This window comes from Arachis hypogaea, chromosome 4 (assembly GCF_003086295.3).
Source record: "Arachis hypogaea cultivar Tifrunner chromosome 4, arahy.Tifrunner.gnm2.J5K5, whole genome shotgun sequence".
NCBI classification, from domain to species: Eukaryota; Viridiplantae; Streptophyta; class Magnoliopsida; order Fabales; family Fabaceae; genus Arachis; species Arachis hypogaea.
In genome coordinates, this window is record NC_092039.1 from 114,599,244 (window position 1) to 114,622,577 (window position 23,334).

The 23,334-nt window shown below is 30.2% G+C and overlaps 1 protein-coding gene across 2 annotated transcripts; it reads left to right on the forward strand.

Moving 5' to 3' along the window:
- Nucleotides 1-16,653: 16,653 nt before the first annotated feature.
- Nucleotides 16,654-22,517, forward strand: LOC112797391 (uncharacterized). Of its 2 annotated transcripts, XM_025840302.3 has the most exons (14): nt 16,672-16,974; nt 17,455-18,113; nt 18,212-18,317; nt 18,411-18,449; nt 18,556-18,648; nt 18,747-18,863; nt 19,429-19,524; nt 19,832-19,945; nt 20,199-20,252; nt 20,517-20,564; nt 20,792-20,942; nt 21,094-21,259; nt 21,440-21,509; nt 21,673-22,517. In XM_025840302.3, exons 3-14 carry the CDS (start codon nt 18,252-18,254, stop codon nt 21,925-21,927), a joined length of 1,269 nt encoding a protein of 422 aa, XP_025696087.1. In that variant the 5' UTR covers nt 16,672-16,974; nt 17,455-18,113; nt 18,212-18,251; the 3' UTR covers nt 21,928-22,517. The 2 variants fall into 2 exon arrangements, with proteins under 2 accessions (XP_025696086.1, XP_025696087.1); XM_025840301.3 differs by lacking the exon at nt 17,455-18,113 and having other exon boundaries at nt 16,654-16,974.
- Nucleotides 22,518-23,334: the final 817 nt, after the last annotated feature.

A 23,334-nucleotide genomic window follows, 5' to 3' on the forward strand; every position in this document is an offset into this window, starting at 1 on the left:
ACGTGTAGGCCACACGTTGGATCTATTATTCCGTACGGACACACAAGAGGAAAGGGCTACCCTTAAAGGTGGAGCCGCCCAAGTGTGGACTATTTGATTTGATTTCTGTATGAGAACTCACTTATTGATTCACTCATTCATATAAATTATTATTTTCTAACTAAAATTATTTTTATAATAATATTTATATGGTCTCATGTAAATTATAGATGTATTGTCTAGTCAATGAGTTGCAAAACTCATTCCATTGTTCTAAAAATATTTTTTAGGAATAAATACTTGAATATGTGAGCCCTTCTATTCAAGAATTTGATCCGCAATGGGTATCTGTTCCTTGTTGAGTTTCTAGACGTTATATGCTCCATATGTCACAGGCAGGATTCAACCATTCTTAATTATTTTAATTTTTGTTAAAAATGTATAACTATTTATTTTAGAACTTGTAAATTATTCAAAATCTTTATAACTTTCTTATTTAATTTAGAGGAGTATTAGGGGTCAGCAACTTTTGTGTTTTGTAACCATCAATTGGCCATTAATAGTATTTTTAATGGTGTGGAGATTAAATTTAATAGTATGGAATCATTTAATTTTCTTTTAATGATTAAATACTGATTAACCTTTTAAAAAGTTGCTGACCCCTAAATTTTTCTTTTAATTTATATTTAAGTCTAATAGGCTTACTAGGAACTATTTCTCTGAACACCGATCATAATTCATTTTTGGCGGTGACAATGGATGCAAGTAGAGCTTATTGTTTCCAAGTGTGATTGTTGTTCTCACTTCTCACTCAAATTATCACCAATTGGATTATAAAAGAATCAATGATTAAAGTTGCTCTCATGAATCTTTAAATCAGAGCTCTTGATGTCATGTAAATAGTGTACCAAACTATGAATGTGAACAATGAAATATATTTTGACTGTTAGTTGAATAAGAAAATAAAAATTATATTATACACTCTGCCAAGTACACATTTATAATACAGAGTCAAAACCAAAAACTAGCCTAACACTTATTAACTAATATAACTACCAATAACCAAACAATAGAATTTCAGCTACAATTATCCATACTAATAGAATCTATTTTGACTTGACAATTATCCTTCATAATATGTTTATATCCTATCCAATATTTAAATTTTATAATTTAAAAAATTTAATTATTATTTTTTTAAATCAAATTATGTTCAACTCAAATTTTAAATTTAAAAAATTTATTATATCTATTATATATTACTAAATTCATAACTAAAATTAAATATGCCACATGTCATTATTTTCTCTTTACAATTGAAATTAAATATTTTTCTTTAAAATTAAAGAATTCTTTCTTCCTTTCTTTTTTTTTATTTCTTTCATTCTTTCACCTACTCTATCTTCCTTACATATTATTATCAATGACTAATTATAAATTTGACAATCAAAATGTGCAATATGACATTCTCTAATTATAATTAAAATTAAATTAAAATTAAAATTAAAATATAGTTATATTATTACTAATTTAACAACCAAAATGTGTCACATGATTAGCGACGAATCTAAAAAATTTTGTCTGTGGAGGCAAAGTATACATAATATAACAATAATTTTTATAATTAACCATAATTAATCTTAAAATTATCTAATTAATAAATTAAAATACTAAAATAATAACATATAACTTCAAATTATATTTTTTAGGTTTCATATTTTGAAAAAACTTGGATAATATTTTCATTGTCAATATAATCAAATACTTTTTTTCTCTATATATCACTAAAAAATTATTTAAAATTTATCTCTCATACGATTAGAAGTCGACTGATATCATTACTAATTAAAAAAAAAATAAATTCATGATATGTAATGGTGATATTCTTTTAAATATTTCAATAATACTAACAAAATAAATTTATAAACCTAAATTAATTTATTAATGAATATATTATTATTTAATATTTTCTATTAAATATTTAAAATAAAATTTTATATATTTATAAATGATTAAAATCAAATATGACAAGGTAATTCAATAACATTGTGGGTTTGTAGTTGTGAAAAGTTCAATAACATTATGTCCTTGTGGATATGGACTATAAGAAATTACCAGAATAGCAACCGATTTTAGCGACCGATATAAGATTTTTAGGACAAAAAAAAGTTGGTCGCTAAATCAGTCGCTAAGTTTCATTCAGCGATCACTTTTAGCGACCAACGAAAATGGTCACTAATAGCAACAAATTTGATGACCGATAATATTTTTCTTTGACTAGAATGAAGTTGGTTGATAAAATTGGTCACTATTTTTTAATTTAGCGACCAATTTAGCAACCAAAACAGAAAAGCTAGTCTTTGTTTCTTTTGGTCACAAAATGGGTCGCTATTTTTAATTTAGCAACCGATTAGCAACCAATAGAGAAATAGGCTAAAAACAGTTTATCGCTAATTCGGTCGCTACGTTAAGTTAATAATCGATTTTAGCAATCAATTATAAAATGCTGTTTTAAAGATGTTGGTGCTAAATTGGTCGTTATTTCTAAATTTAACGACATATTCAACGACAGAAATATGAAAATAATGTTATAAAATAATAATCGGTTGTTAAATCGATTTCTGATTTAAATACACTGAGTTATCCTCACTAACCCTAACACAGCCACACCATCCTCACACTTCTCACTAACCCTAATGTGACCACCATTAGAAGCATTGCACAACACAACACCCTTTCCATTTGCGCCGTCGTCGTCGTCTACCTGAAGCCTTGAACCTTCTTCGTCGTTGGCTCACTATCTCTCACCTTCTTCATCGTTGGCTCTTATGCCATCTTGTCGAGCTCCATTGCTGTCTCTCACCTTCTTTATTATTATTATTATTAGAACTGAGTATATAACAAGACAGATTCTTTTTTTCTCTTCATAGTATATACAACCTATCTGTACTCAAGGTTGTGATAATAGAAACAAATATTATTAAAGCCGCATAAAAAGGAAAAACAATAATGCAAAGAAGAGACAATTAGGATTTCGTTTAGTACACCCTTGTTGTGTTGTGAAATGTGATGAGAAAGTATTATTGTTGCTCGTGCTGATCGATGTGTTAGTCGATGAGGACAAAAGGGGAAGAAGATAATGATGATGCCATTTACTTATTTATTTGTTTGTTAGTGACTACTCACATGTGGATGTCTTCATGTGAAGTGAATAGTTGAGAATCGTCAGATGAACATTTAATCAAACTTGTCAAATAATCTAACGATTCTCAAATAATAACTTCACGTGAAGAGACATGTGATGTTGATAGTTGAGAACCGGGCGTTAGATGATAATTTATGTAAATATGTCAAATTGTATAATGGTTCTCAACAATCAACTTCACATAAATATAATTGCATATGAGTTTTTGTCTTATTTTAAATTCTATGACTATTAGTAACAATCAGAAAAATAATTTTATCCAAAAATTAAAAAAATAATTTTAAAATGCTAAATTTAATATTAAAATTGATTTTAAAAAAATGTTAAGACAGTTTTAATTTTTATCCCAAAATATAATAACCAACGATGCCTATTCCTATTAATAAATTTACTTAACAATAATGTGTTACATGTCAAACGAAATCTAAATATGACCTTAGATATAAATAATTAATCAGCACAATTCGCAGCATTTTGCATCTATTAACAGTAACATATATATAGTTAGAGCCATATATTTTTATTTTTAATATAAAAAAAATACTCTATTAATAAAAAGGTCAACAAACATAAAACATAGATTTTTATTTGAAAGAAAGGGCCAAGAGTAATTGATAAACAATATAGAACCACTACTTTATTATTATTTGATAAATGAAAATTAATAGTACAATCACGCACTTTGTTTTTTGTTTGATGTGTTATTTGGTTCACCATTATTTTACTCAGTAGAAGGTGAATACATATACCCCCACAAAGAAAAAGGTGAATTATGTATGTGACATCAATTTATAACATTGATTACTTGGTTGTGGATAAGTTCAAGTACGTGCATAATTGTATTACTCAATCGCATACTCCTGTCACTCGTTACATGGTGGTGCATAGATACAAGTGCATTCTTTTGTTAATTTATTACATGCTCCTGTGGCCGATAATTTACCAAGAAAATATATGCACCATTTATAGCATGCATCTGGTTTTGAGGGTGGAAGACAATAGCTGCTGCCTATTAGTATAGTGCAATATTTGCTTGCTTGTGTTACTTCTTGCAATCGATTATTTCCTACAAATATTCGGACATAAACTATTATTAGCCAAGAAATTAGAATCATCATAAGACAATTATTGAAAACAATATATATTGAATTTTATGGATTTGATATATACCAAAACCAATGGAAAGAACAAGGAAGAGGATGGAGAAATAAAAAAAGATTTTCATAATGTTTAATTTCGTATGAAAATTTTATTTTCGTCGTGCTTTTAATGGTTATGCTTTATAAAAGATTGGTCCTTAAATATTTATAGGTACTTAATGATAAATAAAATGTTATAAACTTTTTTAGGAAGTTATAATTTTGTATTAGTTTTAAATAATATATTATTTTATATAATTTTTTAGTTTGACCTATTTATTTACCCTTCGTGTCACAATTTTGATTTTGCAAACCAATCATAATTTAATATTTTCATATTTAATGATTTTGTTGAGTATTAATTTATTACCAAAATTTATGTTTCTTAAAGATGTCTATCTATTATATATTATTAAAATCAAATTTTATCAATTAATAGTATAACTAATATGGCATATTTTTTGAAGTATTTTTTATTTAATCTATTTAAATATTATTTATTTATTTGATTTAATTAAGATAAATATTGAATTATTTAAATTATGTTTGACTACATTAACTATAACTAATTAATTATATTAATTATTTAATTTGACTGAAATAAATAAATTAATTTTATTTTAATTTGCATTAAAATTTTGTCTTACGAAATTTGGTTAATTATTTTTAAAAATGTTATAATTAATTATTTATTTAATTCGATTAAGATAAATATCAAATTAATAATATTTTGTTTGACTACATTAAATAACTACTTTTTATATTGACCGCGTAAATGATCATCTAAAAAAACGGATGTAATTATACAACTATGTAAAATATTTTACACTATTAGTGTATCAAAATTAAACTCAAACCAAAATATGTTGAATTTTTATGACAAGACACATTTTCATTACAAAACATATTGAATTTGAGATAAAACAACTTTACGTTATAAAACATATTAAACTTTTAAAACAAAACTTTTGTAACAAATTATCTTGTTGTTACAAAAGATCTTTATTTTGTAACAATAACTAATTCTTGCTTACAAAAAAATAACAATTTGTAATAATTTTAAAATTTGATACAAAGAATTTGTTATAAATGTTCTATTTTTTTATACTGCAATAGTTTAATTTGTCTCATACAAAGTACAATCTACATATATCTCCTTTTTGCCTTTCATGTGATCCAATGTATTTAAGCTTCATTACAAATCTAGCCACACGAAAAACAATTCTTAAAATGCAGCCATTTTTTCTTTTTCTTCTTCTTTCTTCTTGTCGTAATAATTTCAGTATCAATTGCATCCTTTTTTTTTCTTTCACAAAGTGATGAAAATTAAAAATGAAGATTCAGAGTAAAAATATTGTGTTATCTAGCACGAGCAAAATATGTTAAAAGATTGTAGTGTTGAGGGTGCTAGCTAGTATAGTAGTGACCTTGGTTTGAGTTTGGCATGAACATAGTAACCAAAATAAAAAGGTTGTTATTTATTAATGGTTTTTATAGATTTGTTATAATTGATGTGTCTCATGTGGCAAAATATGAGTTTCAAAAATTGTTGGCATTTTTTATTAGGATGAGTTTGAGGCTGAAAATTCATGCATTTTATTTTGCGGTAGTCATAATAGTCATTTTACTAGGACATTAAATAAAATGATGAAATTAAAGATTTAATACTATCCAAAAATTTGTGAATTGTTTCTTAAATGTTAATCTTTGGTGACAATATTGGATATATGCTGACTTAATTAATTGATCTAATTTTAATATTGACATGATAAATTTAAGAATACTATGTAATAGGCTACATAAAAAGCGTTTGAAAAAGAAAGTAATACACTAAATAAAATAGATGTGTGTGATGTGAAATAACTGGAGTTAAAAGAAAAAAGATTTTATGGATTTGGAATAGAATCCACTATAGTTGAGAAACTGTCTAGTTATCGTAATTCTAATTCTTAGTCATCTGATTGGTTGCGAAAGTCATAATATAAAAAAATAATTAAGAAAATACAAGAGAAAAATGATGAGTTGATAATTATTTAGATTAGAGAAAACAGAAATAAAATTTGAACTTAATAACCGTTTGCTTCAACAAATGATGAAAAAGTTTAATTTTAAAATTTCAATTTTCAACTAGAAGGTAGAAAAACAAATATAAGAGAGGATAAAAATAATAAACGTACCTCTAAAAAGTGATTATTTTATTGTAGTTATAATTCTAGTTAATAGTTAAAGATTTTAAATGATGTGATTATTAATTGAAGACATTAAAATGATATAATTAGTTTTAAAAGCAATACTTTTATAAATCTATGTTTGATGATTTTTATATTTTGTTGAATTATATATAATTGTGTCACTAGTAATTAGTTTTAAAAGCAATACTTTTATAGTCACAAAAAAAGCAATACTTTTATAAATCTATGTTTGATGAGTTTTATATTTTGTTAAATTATAATTATATATAAAAATTAGGATTTAAAAATAATAGATGTAAAATTTAATTTAAAAAAATAGGTTATTAAAAAATTAGGAATAGCGATCAATTTAGTTATCAAAAAGTCTGGTTGTTATCAGCGACAGAAAATTTGGTCACCAATGCTTGATCGCTAATTAGTGATCGATTTAGCGACCGATATATTGGTTGCTAGTTAGCGTATGATATCTTCAACGACCGATTTAGTGACAGAAACTTTGGTAAACATTTAGTAGCCAATTTAGTTAGTGACCAATTTTGTTTGGTAAGGGTTTGATAGTCTTGGTTGAAAATCGATCACTAAATCAGTCACTAATGATTAACGAGCAACATCGATTGTTATTTCAAATTTAGCGACCAAGATTTTAGCGATTACCAGAATCAATCGCTATACTGATAATTTTCTCAAGTGTTGAGCTATGGGGTCAAATTTATTTATATAGTGGGAGCAAATAAAATTTACTACTAAGTATTATCCGAGAATTTTCTAAAATTCAATGGGGCACTTGCCCCCACACCATTACAATTACATCCGTTCCTGCACATCATACTCTCTCATTAAAATTGAGATGAAATATTTTTCTCCGAAATTAATAAAAACTCTCTGTTCCTGTCCTCTTATATACCTTTCTCTCTTTATCTACTTCTCTTTATCCTTCCCAATCTATATATAACTTATAATTTATATTTTATATTACTAATTTGACAAACCAAAATGTGTCATGAGATATTTTTATTACAATTAAAATAAAATCTTTTTTTCTAAAATTAACAAACTTCTTCTCTCTGTTTTAGTTATCTTTATCTCTTTTTTTTCTCTTATTCTATCTCTTTTGTTTACTTTTCTGTTCTGCAAAAAATAAAATTAATAAAATAATATAATTCAAATAAGTTCATAAAATTATAAAAAATTATATTAAATTATACTTAAATATAATTAAAAATAAATTTGTAATATTATTCACATAAAAAATATATTATTATTATTATATGCATATTTTTTAGTTTTTTTATTTAGTTTCAAATTTTTATCGCTTATTTGTTTAATTTATATTTCGATTTCTCTTCATTTAAATATTTATTACATATGATTTGGAGAGAATATTAATGTTGTGATTAATAATTAAAATCAAGATTCAATTGTTTTAAAAAAAAAGTTGATGTTGAGTTAATTTTAAACTCTTTCACATGATTTTTTTATCTATAGAGACCTTTGTCTTCTTAGCCAATGAAAACTTTTGTCTCCTATAATTTTTGGGTAAAGCACACAATTAAACCAAACCCAACTCAATATTATACAATTCACCCAAATGAAAAAATGTTATATAAATCTCCTCAATCACCTCTCTATGTAAATCAAATGAGGCATATTAGATTTTGCTCTCTATGTAAATCTAATCAACCTATTTCAATTTATGCATCATTGCATGCTGTATTAGTAAATCTAATCACCCTGTTTCGATTTATGCAAGCATGCATGATGTCCTAGTAAATTGAAACAGAGTGATTAGATTTACTAGGATTGCATGCATGCATGCATAAATCGAAACAGGATGACTAGATTTATTAGGATAGCATGCATACATGCATAAATCGAAAAAGGCTGATTATATTTAGTGATATGTTTTATTATTTTAATTATTTCGATTTATGTGTTTTGTTATTTTAATTTTTTTTAGTTAAAACTGAAAAAGAATTTTATTCTAATGAGAGAAATAAATATAACAACTTTAATCCTTTTGGACGTCGATTTTTCTACCATTGCTCATCCTTTGTCTTTGTTTGATTGCATTTTTTGTTTTTTTTAGGCAGAGATTTTGTTTATTTGAATGTAGATCAGAATGAATTTGTTGGAGAAATTATTTCATTCTAAAATATTTGTTTAACCTTTATTACAATGAAAACTTAAGCTTCAATGGTGGAACTTGTATCTTGTTATTCTTACTAAGAAAAATTTAAATATTTTTTGCCGAGAAATATATTTGAATAGTATATGAGTTTTGTAGAGTGAGAGATAAATCTATAGTCACCAAGAACATGAAAAATCATAGACGAATAAAAGAGATATAGTTGTTGGGCCCTTTCTCAATGGTTGAATCACAAATCGAATCTAATCCCTCATCCAAAGGTTGAAGATGATGCTACTATTGTGTGAATACCAGCTACGAGCAATAGCGTGTGAAACTTGTAGATATTCATTATGGGCTCGAAATAAATTTGAATTTTTTTTCCAAAAATAAATTCTAGTTGAACTTAAATTATTAATGAAATTTATTTAATTTTTTCACGATTTATGCATGCATGCTGTCCTAGTAGGGATTTAAAGCTATGGATTTTTCTTTTGGTTTGTGCGCGATTGTTTTTTGTTTGGCTGCTTGAGATATAAGCTGGGTTAGGTTAACTTCTTCATCTGATTCACTGCATAAATCGGTCCAAAATTTTTTGTTGATTTTGGTGACACCCTGGTCTTGTAAGGCCAAAAGGGTTTGGATTGGAAAGGCGTAATCTGCCTTTGTTTATTTGGCTTGATTAGTAGCTGGTTCAATAGATTGTTGGATTGATTTTTTGGAGGGTTGTTGGGTAAAAGACCCATATTCATGATCAGATTGAGATTGCCTGGATGGCCCTGAAAGGGCTAAGCGAATGCCTTTGCCTCTGCCTCTTGAAGAGGCAATAATTGCCTTTTTAGGCATCCTGACCTTGCTTGACTCCCTGCAAATATTCACGTGTGAGAAAGTCAGGGAGAGAGTTTGAGTTTTCCTTGATGTGCTCAATTTCAAAATAAAAAACACTTAAGATAGCTTGCCATCTGGCAAAAATTTGTTTTGATGCAAGATTTTTTAACATCTTTTTGTAAGACCTCTTTAGCTAATTTGCAGTCAACTCGGACTAAAAATTTTTGGTTGAGTAAACCAGATTGAAATTTTGTGATGCACAAAACTATGGCTAGAATTTCTTTTTTGATTGTGGAATAGATTTGTTGAGTACTATTCCAAGGTTTTGATGTAAATGCAATACATTCTTTATTATACAATTTTTGTTTTAAGATACCACCATATCCTAAATCAGATGCATCTGTTTCAATGATTTTGAATGCATGAGGAACAGGTAAATAAAGACAAGGAAGATTGCGAACTTTAGTTTTAAGAAATCTGATGATTTCAGAATGTTTATCCATCCATGATGGAGGATTTTTCTTAAGCCTATCATGAATGAGCTTAATAAGATTACTAAGATTTGGAATAAAATTCGAGACATAATTAAGACATCCTAGGAACCTCTGGAGCTGAGGTTTGTCAAGGATATAGTCTGGAAACTTTTCTGCAAACAAATTGATTGTTCGATTGGGGTTATTGTTCCTTTGGAAATCATATTACCAAGAAAACGGATTTTTGTTTGAAAAAGGATAATTTTTTATTTGGAAACAGCAAGTCCGTTTTTCTGGATGATGTACATAAAAGTTTTAACATGTTTAAAGTGTTCTTCTAAAGTTTGAGAAAAGATTAAGACATCATCTATATAAACGATTGCAAAGTTTGAATATGGGTTGAAAATGTCGTTCATGATTTTTTGAAATTCAAAAGAGGTATTTTTTAGACCGAAAGGCATTACATTCCATTCATATTGACCGAATGGAACTGTGAATACAGTTTTATATTTGTCAGATTCTTTGATTTGGATTTGTCAAAAACCAGATTTCATATCAAATTTTGAAAAGATATTTGCTGAGTTTAGCCTATTGAGCAAATCATTTTTGTTTGGGACAGGATAACAAATGCATTGTAAAGCTTAATTCAAAGGTTTATAATTGATGACAAGCCTGGGAGTTCCTCGTTCTATTTCAGCTTGCTTATTGACATAAAAAACTGAGCAAGACCAAGGACTTTTACTTGGACGAATTAATCCTTTGTCCAAAAGATCTTTAATCTCCTTTTGACAATGCTGCAAAAGCTGCTCATTCATTTGAATGGGTTGGGCTTTTGTAGGAATTTGTGATTCTTTGAAATCTTTTTCATAGGAAAGATCAACAATGTGTTCTTTCCTTTTTCAGAAGGCATGAGGCAAATCAGAACAGATAGACTTTTCAATTTGGTTTAAAAGATTTTTGATTTTATCTTAAATCCTTGGTTGGAAAAGTTGGGATTCAAGGGTTTTGAAGGAGATTTCTTCTTTCAAAAAATAAATCTGTTTGATTTTGGATTCAATTTGGTTTAGAGCTTTCTGGGTTGGTGAGTCTAGAAATTCAAAGAAAGTTTTCTGTCCACCCACATAAGAGATAATTCCAGGAAAATCTGTTAAGTATGGAAACAAAAGGATTATAAAAGGTGTCCCCAAGACTACATCATTCTTGATATCTTTTGCTATGATGAAATTAGTTAGAATCCTAAGATTATCCTTTTCCACAAAAGCATTGGATAATTTGAAATTGATTTTTAGTCTTTCACCCGTTATCGAGCTAAGACGTTCAATAGTTTTTTCAAAATACTTTGTGGGGATCAGACCTTCTTTAATACAATTTGAATCTGCACCTGTGTCAAGGAGTGCAATAGTTTCGAGAACGAAATCTTTAACGACAATTCGGATATTAACACGACATTTCATAAAAGAGAATATATTTATTAATCTCAAGATTTCTTTTCCATCATTGTCATTAGAAATTTCATTTTCCCGTTTTTCAGAAGACTCAGGTTGGTTAAGAAAGTCAAGTTCTCCATCATCAGACTCTTCACCTTGCATTAATTGTGAGAGAATGAGTTGATGATTGTCTTGATTTCTTTTCACTTCTCGGATTTTCTTCTTAAGGTTATTAACCTCAGTATGGAGATCCTACACGGTTATGGGACAAGTAACTTGTTTTTCTAATTTTTTGAGAATGGGTTTGACATCATATTTATTGCTAAGGACAAGATTTTTGGGCTTCTTTTCTTTTTGTAAAGATTTTTTTAATTTAAAAAGAAAGTCTTTCTTTTGTTCTGGATCACCAATAGCTTCCATGGCATCAAATAAGAGATCTTGATTTTTGGATAAAACATTAATTTCCTTTACCTCAGAATCAGAGGATGATCCAATATCATCAACTTGGATATTATTGATATTATCCGAGGATTCTGGTCCAGAGTCATCGTCTGAACTTTCAATTAAAAGATTGCTAATCTGTTCCTCAATTTCAGGATCAAGGTTCAGATTATTAATCTTTCCTTTTAACCTGCAGTATTTGCTAACATGCCCAGATTTTTTACCTGTATAGCAAATAATAGGGTTTTTCTGGGGATACTTTTGGAAATTCTATTGGAAACTTTTTTCATTCTTAGGTTTTTGAAAACTTTTTCTAGATCTTCTGAAATTCCTTTCAGGATTAGGTTTAAAATTTTTTCGATTGGATGGTCTTTTAGATTCTTTGGATGACAAGAAGGAAGACTAAATTGTTCACAGAAAATTTCCAAATCAATACGATTTTGTGTTTTCTTATGAGCAAGTTGCCGTTGGATCTTATCATCCTGACAGATCATTAAAGCAACGTTTTGGATGAAAGAGATAATTTGACCAAAACTTAACGCATCATAGGGAATTATTCCATCTGGATTTAAGCTACAAATTTTGTCCCTTACTTTATCTCCCAGGGATTTGAAAAGTCTGGCTAGGAATTTTTCCTTCCAGAAAGGTTGTTGACTATCTTCTCTGGTATAGACCTTAGTAAGAAAGGTGTCCTTGTACCATCCAAAGTCAGACAAAGTTTTGCATCTGAGATTGGAAAGTAATTCAGTAGAACGATCTTTCCAAAGAGATGAGTCACCTATGAAGTGGCTTTCTATAGTAAAGATTAAGGTGTTAACAGCATTAGGGATAGGTTCCCCATCATCTCCAATGATGGGTTCGTTTTGATTATTAACCTTTATAGTAGAAAAGATTGATTGTTTTTGGTCATCTAAAAGGTAGTTATCCCACTAACCTTTGAGTTGACCAGAGAACCCAGAAACAATAACATTGGCTATTGCTTCCTCAGAGGTTTTATGAGCAGCTTGATAGGCTGTGCCTACCATGGTCATATGCTGAAGCATACTCATGATGTTGTATTCGGTTTTGCCATCTATATTTCGTTCATACATTATTGGCATTGAAGTTGACAAAACCTAGTTCTCTTTCTTCGAGAGCTAGATCAGGGGCAAATACTCGATTATACTATATGCAGAGGGTTTGGTTAAACCCTTCCACTTAGTCATAGAATTAGTCATGATTGGGCTAGCTTGAGAGATGATTTGTCGAATCATCACTTTGGTCCGAAGAAGACTCATTAGAGTCTTGGTCAAGGGCATTAATGGCCTTCGACGAGCAAGTTTGTATACGAGATGTGGATTCACCAGAGTTTGTAGGAGTTTCAGGGACAGTACTAAGACGGTTTAAAAGTTGGTCAATCCTTTGCATGACTTCAGAATCATTATATTCTTGATTTAGAGTAGAAGTTTTAAGACTTTGTTTAGCCTTGCTACTCATTTTGAAAGGTTTAAAAAGGGGGTTTTCAACAGTTTTAGAAGTAGAGACTTCAGGGACATTTTTCAAAGACAAAAAAGATCCTGAAGATGAAAGGTTGTCACCCAAACATTGTAAAAATCTATTAGTGTAATTTGATTGCTCAATGAGATTTTTAATATCTTTTGGGACGACAACTTCATCTACATTTTTTATTTTAAATGGAGAGGCCATAACTGGGTTATGTTCTTCCGTATTTGAAATAACAAAAGATCATTTTGGAGGAAACTCAGATCTGATTAAATTTCCATCTTTAACTTTCCAGGTTGAAATAACATTTGCTGATGATGAAATTTTTTTATTTTTAAAAGGATAATCAATATTGTTTTTGATGGAATAAGCATGAAAGCATTCAAAGAAAGAAATATGCATTCTGACATCATTGAGAAAACTGTAGTACTTTTCTTTAAATAATGAGATTTGGGCAGCTGTATATGTACGTAAATACCATTCTCTATGGAGATCATACTCCTTAGAGTAAAGATTTTTACGTAAGGCTTCTTTATTTATAACAAATTATGTGCTACTCATGGGCATCATCATTCATAGAAGAGTATGTTGGAGATTGAATAGATTGTAAATCAACATCGTCATCAGTTTGATAAAATAGTTGAGAAATGTTTGAATTATTTTGTACCCCTGAAATATTAATTCCAGGATTTGCGGATCTAGAAATTTTAGTTGAAAACTGAAATTGTGAAGTCACAGAAAAAGATCTTTTTGCTGAAGCAAAATTATTAGATGTTCCTACTTTAGATCTAGAGGAAAAAGAGTTTCATCTGTCAAAGAAAATCTCTACTCTTCCTGACTCATCCTGTTTTATTTCTCGTAAGAGAGGTGCTTGTCTAGGTTGCGTTGGAATGGCTCGTTCAATTGACCATGACTGGGGAAGGTCAATTTCATCCCACTTTATGAGCCTTGGGATTGTGACGTTGACCTTTGTCATGTCGGTGACAAACAAAGTAGTTTCACGATCTTGAGATTTAAGAAGGACTCTAGAATTACAAGTGTTCATGACCTTGTATTGAATCCTAGAGATTAAAGCGGCTGGGATAGATCCTTTCTTCATGTTAAGACCATGAATTTGGATGTTTAGAAAAAGAAAGTCAAGGATGTTGATATCTAACAAACTGACTGTTTTGTTTGGAAAACAGTTGAAATAAACCGGACCGTGTCCTAGACTTGTTTCTACTGTTCCGATTAAGGAATCTTGGAAATCATTGTGCCTAATATCTCTAAGACACATGAGGATGGAAGCATTAAGACCTTCTCTGATGAGAGGTTTCACAGCTACCTGGACACATCCTATGTGAAGATATTTGTAGTGATGGGCATGTTCTCTGACATATTGCTTGGTTAAAAGATGGAATTCCTCGCCAGAGTCTGGTCTTAAAGGAATATTGTTTTCAGCGGTTTTGATAATATAGTCTGATTTTCTTTTGTTGTCATCAGGAACATGTAACTCATCTTGAGGGATTTTGGGTATTTCCCAATTGTCTATGGCTTGATTGATATCTTCGAAACAAACTTCTTCTTCGAAGATATTGTGTTTGGGAGAAAGTTCCTCGAGCCGAGTTACTTTCTCTGTAAGAGGATTGGAAGAAGAGTGGGGTGAAGAGGTGGAGGAAGAAGACGGAGAAGATCCCCTAATGGAGAGACGTCTAGAGAGTGAACGGAAGAGGTTAGACATAATAAAAATAATATCTGATATCATTGCCTTCCTTTAGTTCAGACAGAATATTTATATTATCACTAAACTATCACTCAAATTTTTGAATCTGGGGTTTATAACTCTTTTTTTTATCCATAGCCACCAGGAGTTCTTACGTTCGGATCTTATCACCTTCAAGAACATCGTCAAATTAGCCTTACTGCCCACCACAAGGATCTTACTGCTACAGTCCCTTTAAGTGATAAGATTAAACTGCTTGTACTTCTAGATTTAAAACATAGTATTGTTTCATATGTACAGAAATAAAGAACATGAATAGAAAATAAAATTCCCAGATCCACGAACCTCAGAAATAGTTTAATGATAATAATATTCCTACTTCCCCATCAGGCTCTGATACCAGATGACCCGAATCGAAACAGGGTGATTAGATTTACTAGAACAGCATGTATGCATGCATAAATCGAAACATGGTGATTAGATTTACTAGGACAGCATGCATGCATAAATCGAAACAGGCTGATTAGATTTACATAGAGAGCTAAATCTAATCTGCCTCATTCGATATACATAGAGAAGTGATTGGAGAGATCCATGTAATATTTCTTCATTTGGGTGAATTGTGTAATATTGAGTTAGATTTGGTTTAATTGTGTATTTTACCCTAATTTTTTTTATAAAAATAATTTAATGCTATAAATTTTGTGTCATAATCTATAATATCAAGACAAAACTACAAAATTTTAAAAGATTTATATTCGCGTAATGTTATATTACGGGTAAAAACACCTAGGTATAATTTAAATTTTAAAAATTTTGTAATTTAAATTATATCTAATCCAAATTTTGCATTTTTTTAAAAATCAAATAAGTTGATCAAATTAAATTGGAGTAGTTTGAATTAGATAAATTTAAAAAAATTCAAATTGATACAATATAAATTTTTTAATTATTTAAATAAAATTGTATTATATCGAAAAATAAAACTAAACTGATACCATTCAAATCATAAGAAATTATATAAAAAATCTAAATTATTGATGAAAAATCTAGTAAATATCATTTTTTTATAGTTGTTTTGATCTTGTCATTACAAAAGAGATATGTGTAAACATGATTTTTTTGTTTAATTACTCTGTTGATCCTTTTCGCAAAATTTTTAATTAGGTCTCTATACTTTTTTTTTCTTTTAATTGAGTCTTTGCACCAATTTTTTTTTAATTAAGTCTCTATACTTTTTTTCCTTTTATTTAGGTCCCTATACCAATTCTTTTTTTTTTTAGTTGGATTCTCATAAAATTAAGCCAATTACTATCAAGAGGGACTTAATTGAAAAAAAAAATTTAGTGCAGGGATCCAATTAAAAAAAAAGGTATAGAGACTTAATCAAAAATTTCATAAAATTACAGGATCAACAGAGTAATTAAACAATTTTTTTTTAAATTCTATTTGTAAATGAGATATTTATATACCTATTTTATTTTTAAACGAAATAAATAATAGAGTATAAAAATACATACATATTGATAACATATCAGTAAAAATATTTTTCTAAATTGAAAAAATAATATAAATGCTTACAACTTTTTTTTTGTTTACTTTTTTGGGCACACAAAGTGCAGTCACTTTGAAATTTTAAACTCATGGTATAAATCCTTTCATTACAGTGACGAAGAAAGAGTGGGGGGTATAATTATATTATTAATAACAACTCTGCCACTGCCACGGTTTCTCTGTTTTTTGTTTTGTTTTTTTTTTTTTGGTTTTTTCTTCTCCAAATCTTCATTTGCCAACAATGCAAGCAAGCAACCTGCTTTGAAATCGACGCAACCATCTTCTTCATCATCATCCCAATTGCAATTATTCATTCATTTATTCATTCCATTCTGTCATGTTTAGCGTGATTTGCGCCTCAAAAGTTCCCCACAATTCTGCTCTCAGATCTGACTCTCCCCCTCTCTGACCATAGCAACAGCAACAGGTAACTGATCTGATTCAATCCCATCTTCTTTTTGTTATTATTATTATTTGAATTTCAGATGTAATATGGGATTCTGAATGATGGGTTGCTGCCAAGTTTTGATTTTGCTGCCTCCCATGACCTGGGGTTTTTGTTTTTTATCCCTTGCTCTGTTATTTTGCACTCTGTGTGACATGATGTGGCTGGATAGTGCTACTTGGAGATGTGTTGGGATTCTGTTTGTTGCTAGCTTTAAGATTTGTTGGAGGATTGCGAAAATGGATTTGACTGATGTTGAAGTGCTAGCTAAATTCATGAGCTCTTGTTATTATAGTTGTGGACTTTTGGTTCTTGTTGATTGTGGTGTGTACTGAATAATTGGAATTATATTATAGTGCATGCCAAATTTGTGAGCTCTCTACATTGATTTTTGATATGGAAAGTAGGATGATTTGAGTGGGGGTTTGGGATTGAAATTGGACTTTGTATGATATAATGTAGGGGGCATTCTCTTCAGCAGCTTGGAACTCCATTTCCATGAATTCTGGTTGGATATGATGAATAGTTGAACACCCTGTTTCAAGTGTCCATAGTTGATAATTGATTACTCCAAGGAATTTGGAGTTCTGGTTGGATAATACAACGGTAGCCATAACTAGCAATTTTCATGTTGATTGAGGTTGCCCATATGAATCAAACAACATCGTAGTGTTTTACCTGGATAATGCTGCTACTATTTTATTGACTAGTACTGAATCATTGGTATGTATAGTAGGTGTGACTATGGTAGTTGTGTTGTATGTGAAGATTTAAAGACACCTCGTTAGCGGCAGACATCGACCAATTTTCTATATATTCTGACCATAATGTTAGGAGTAGAAGCTTAATAACCGATAATAACTAATTAAACTTTTGAAGCAAATATAAAGCAATTTAGACAAAACTCCGAAAACAATGGAGTTACTAGTTACAGTGGCTTTTCGTTATCATCTTTAGTAGAGCATGCATTTCTAAATGCTTGTCATGGACAACTAGACACGAATCAGAATTCTGTTAAAAGTGTGAGCTCCGCTAGTGGTGAAAAAGATGCTAGGATTTATGCTGTGTTTGCAAGTGCAGACCATCGTTGATGCACTTAGATTCAATTTTGTTTCTGTTTGGTAACTCCCTCCCCTAACCTTATCCCAAAAGCTTTGTTTTCTTTTCGTTTTATGTTTACATCCTCATTTTGATTGCTAATTTTTATAATTTTTTTCAGCTGAATCCTGAAGGTCCTATAATTGAATAGTGCTGATACAATGAAGAACATAGTGGCACCTATGGAAAAGGCTTTGCCTTCTCCCACTTTTCTGTGGAGATTCAAGGTCTGTTAAAATATCATCTATAAATTACGATTGAGTTCTAAATACTACTCCCTTAGGCCTTAAGTGGTCTGTCTTGCTCATTTGTTTTTGCAGATGGTACTCTTTCTGATGTGGGGACTTACTTGCTGCAAGGTCAGAACCTATCTTTTCTCTTTTCTAACATCTATATTCTTCCCTTGTACCAGTGAATTTCTTTACCTATTTCACACCTCTCACTTTTTTCCTGTCCTTGCACCAGGTTGGTTGGGACTCTGTCATGAGAATGGATGCGAATTTGCGAGATCTGTTTTTATACGAGGCATTTTTGTATTATAACCCTCTCCTTCTTGTGGTGAGTTATACATGGATTCTTTTATATGTATATATCATACATTGAACACAATTTTTTGTGTGGAACTTTTCCTGATAATTTTATTATCATTGATTCAGACTATGATGGTCTGGCTTTGGGGAGTCAATTTGTGGGTATTCCTACAATCAAGTATAAATTATCCGAAGATTTTTGAAATTGATCAAAACCACCTCACTCACAGAGAGATATGGAAGGTAGTTGGATTCTTTTGCATACTTTTGGAAACAAACATTTTTTTACTCAGGGAAAATTGTTTGATGATTTACTTGATTCTTGTTTTTTGCAATGCCTTATATGGGTTGTTGACAGTTGAGAAAATTACATATATAATTAGAGAGAATTATATGCTAGACAATATGGCACTGTTAGTGCATACTAGTACTATATCATCAGGTAAATGTCACAATTAAAAATAACTGAAGTCTATAAACTATGAATATAATAATATGAGGTGCCAATATCTGAATATCTCCCATGCCCATCTTTCTAATATTTGAATATATATATATATGACCAAACAAAACCTTCAAGTCAAGACATTTGCAACTTAATCTTCAGATCTAACAACGGTTATGCAAAGTATTCCTTCATTCAGTTTCTCCTTAATTTAATGACTGTCAATCTCCATCTACTTTGTGCTATCTAGCGATATTGATCATAGCAGCTTTGCCCATTATTCTTAGAGGTTTTTGCAGTGGTTTGATTTGGATAAAATTTGTCTAAGTTTCTGTCTATTAACCATACTTGTGTTATTTTCAGTGTAGCACTTGGATGACGATTCTTGTCCCTACTAGCATGACTGCCTATCTGTATCTCTATTCTCACGGGGAAGTATCATTAGCTGCATCTCAACCTGTTAAGTATCTCCTATGTTATTTCCTTCTAGCTTTTAAGTTGAATCTGACTTATTGCTTAAACATGACATTCATAAGCATTTTTTACATTCCTTGTCATCTTTTGAGTTACATAAAATGTATGACATGCTTTCACTCTTTGTTATGGGCTGCTTTCTGGTTATGATATTATGTAGACATAAATGACTTTTTTTAAAAGGCAATAAATAACTTTTTCTAGATTCGAGCAAATCAATTGCTTTCTGTGATCTTCTCATGCGAGAATCTTTACTACCTTATGTTCTGATCATGTTCCCTTCATATTGCAGGTTCTTCTCTACATTCTGTTCGCTGTTATCATGATCTTTCCCTTTGATATTTTCTATTTGTCCTCTCGGTACTTCTTTTTGAGGACGTTGTGGCGGATAGCTTTTCCTTTGCAGGCAAGCTTCTTGACTGCCATGAAAACTATGAACTTTTTTGTGTTATACTTGCATTTGGTTAATTTCATAAGAATCTGCGAGGTCCAACCGGTTTTCTTTCTTCTTCTTTTCCTTGCCTTTTCTAGCCTGAGGCTACTAGTTTGAATCAACGATTTTACTAGTGTACATAAGTTTTTCAGTTGATTTTGTTTCACCGGCCATTTCTATAGCTTATCAACTTGTCTCACTAATAATGGTTTTACTCTTCATACAGCCAATATCGTTTCCTGACTTCTTTGTGGCTGATATTTTAACCTCCATGTCAAAGGTACGGCAAATGATCTAACAGTAAACTTCTTTCTGCATTTTTCCTTTATTTCATGTCACCTTAAATGTAAATTTATATCTTAGTTGGGCATTCACATTAGAAATGCTTAGAAATTCATGTATTTATTTGTCTAGATTGCCACCTTACTGCTTTGGTCATATGGTAAATGTTAAAGAAACTTACCACTGTGGTCTACGATACTTTTTGGGTTAATAGTCTCTTCCTCTTTGTATATTTTTGTTCTTAATTGTTTACTTCATACAGGTCTTTTCAGATTTGGAGCGATCAGTTTGTAGGATGGTGAACAAACAGGTAATGTATGGTTCTTAAATCAAATGAAAAAAAATATACCAATTTTTCTGTTTCTTTACTTCTATTTACTTGTCAATCTCTACTTTGTTCTTGTGTCTTAAATCGCACAGTACATGATTTTCTTTTCCCACTCTATATTAGTTTGTTTGGTGATGTCTATTACTTGAATACATAAAAACTTCTTCGACACAGTATTTGAAAGTATTTTAACTTTCTATGATATGCAGGTCGCCACAATTGCTTGGCTTGAAGCCGATTCGGTCTGTGGTAGTCACTCTGTTGCAATCCCAATGGCTCTTGTTCTTCCTTATTTGTGGCGTTTATTGCAATGTCTTCGTCAGTACAAAGATACCAAAGACAAAACTTGCCTTTTCAATGGTAATTGATCTTTTTGTTTTTAACCCTGCCACTGCGGGCACACTCTTTCATCCAAGTCACATCATTTTTTCACTTTTGTGCTTATTCAACATATAAGTCGAATTTTTTACATTTGATAGTATTCTAACTCCTTTCTTACTTGCTATCCAAGCTCTAAAATATTCAACAGCATTCCCAGTGATTTTTCTCTCGGCGCTGAAGTATCACGTCTTCCCTGAGAAATGGACAACTATTTATCGGCCACTGTGGCTATTCTCGAGTTTAATTAATTCGCTCTATTCATTTTACTGGGATATAACCAGAGATTGGGATTTAAGGTACCAAATCTACCTTCTTTCAAATTAATAGTGACAAACATTACAAATTTGCATAGTCACTTTATATCTTAAGCTTAATAAAGATGTTAAACAAATAGATTGAAATGAGCATATAGGTGTGGAAACTTACCTCTAATGCCAAGTATGTGTTATATTGAGAAATTTTTTCCTTGTCTTCAGTGGCTTTTCACGCATTTTCAAGTTTAACAGACCAAGTGCAGTTTCGAACGCGCTTCACGGACGACAATGGGTAAGAAAAGCCGATACATCTTATTACAAAGAGAATAGTTCAAACATGTTTAGCCTTGCATAGCATAAGTATCATCACCTTGCACTTGCATATGTTCAAGAAGCATCATTCTTTGAAAGATACAACACGTTTTTATTTCACAAATCTGACTTCTGAGTTGCAGATATACTTTTGGATGATTGGAAGCAACTTTATTCTGCGCGGCTCGTGGACGTACAAACTATCTGCGCATCTCCGGCATAACTACCTGACAGTGTTTGCAATCACTCTTTTGGAGATGTTCCGACGGTTCCAGTGGATCTTCTTCAGAGTTGAAAAGGAGGTGAATAAGACAACACGATCCGGTGGCATTCAACTCGTCGAAAGCGAGAAAGAGGACGAGAAGTTGCTAGGCACCACTAACATTCATGATGTATAGAAAAATGATTTAAGAAAAACACATTCATCCAACCAAATTTTGGCAATGTCATCTTCATATATTAGCATCAGCTCTAATTCAATTCTTTATACCAACATGAGGGATTATTCATGCATATATATGCATGAATGTGTAAGTGTAAGATTAATAGAGATATCTCATTCCATTGATGAAGCAGCACTTGGTTGAAACTGAAATGCATGCAAAGATGTTTACTAATGAAAATGAGTTTTAGCAGTTCACTGAAGATGAGGAAGCTTGAAATTGAGTGCACATTCAAGAGCTGCAACAAGGTCTACTTTGAGATTGAAGAACATGATGATTTATTTTTTTTAAGAAAAAAAGGAAAAAAAAAATATACATAGTATATTCTTTCCATTTTTTTTTTGTTTAAATTAGATTAGCATTTTTGTAACTAGAGAATGGGTACACAAAAGCTTTGTTTGCTTGATTCATCTAAGAGGAACTAGTTAGTATACTTGATATTTATTTTGAATTTCATAATTTCTACAATATTAAGCGGGTTTTAATTGTCTCAGCATGGATTTGCATACATCATCATGCAATAATAATGCTAATGTTTCTCAAAATTTGCTTAGTTTACCCCTTGTCCATTGTTCCATATCTATCTAGTTGGTTTGGCCATAATAATAGCACTTCTTTTTTGTTTCTATATGATTCAAAGTGGTTTGATGAGTCTCTTAAAAATTTAAAATTATAAATAATGTATGAGATTTGGCGAAGCATAATTTTTCCTACATTTGGTGATTGGTGCTATTTATTATTAAATTTGGCATATATAAGTATAATAGCAAGAGAGATTCTATTTGGTGAAGAATAGCAAAGCTATTTCTAATGTTTTATGGAAAGATGTAATAAAATTACATTTCTAAAAATTTAAACTCGTTACTAAAGGTATAAATTATGGCTGAAAATTTTAGATATGGATCGAAATTTGGTGTAATGCCTCAAAATATGATCTCCAGTGAAATACGAAAATATATGTTTCAAATTTCTCGCAACCTAAGAGAAGTAGGGGCAGAACTAGAAATTTTTTTGGGAGGACCAATATAAAAAATATAAATTAAAAAAAAATAAAAATTAAAAAGAGACTAAATTAAAAAATTAAAGACCTATACATACATCTTATTAATTTTGGAGGGGATTTTTTCATTTTTTTTTCTTGTAATATATGAAAATCCTTTTTGCGGTTCAAAATATGATTTGTAAGTGAAATACGAGAATATAGATTTCAAATTTCTCGTAATCTAAGAGAAAATTTTTTGTTATTTTTAGTTTTTTGTTTTTCACATCCTTTTCGGAATCCGCAAAAAACAGACCAATCGAGACACATGATAGATATAGATAGTGCTGAACTTGTTTACACCAAATCAATCTCATTTCAAA

Coding starts and splice junctions, on each gene's coding strand:
- LOC112797391 (XM_025840301.3), top strand. CDS start 18,252: ATGAAGAACATAGTGGCACCTATGGAAAAGGCTTTGCCTTCTCCCACT. Junction 18,864..19,428: donor CTCACAGAGAGATATGGAAG/GTAGTTGGATTC, acceptor TGTTATTTTCAG/TGTAGCACTTGGATGACGAT. Junction 19,946..20,198: donor GGATAGCTTTTCCTTTGCAG/GCAAGCTTCTTG, acceptor CTCTTCATACAG/CCAATATCGTTTCCTGACTT.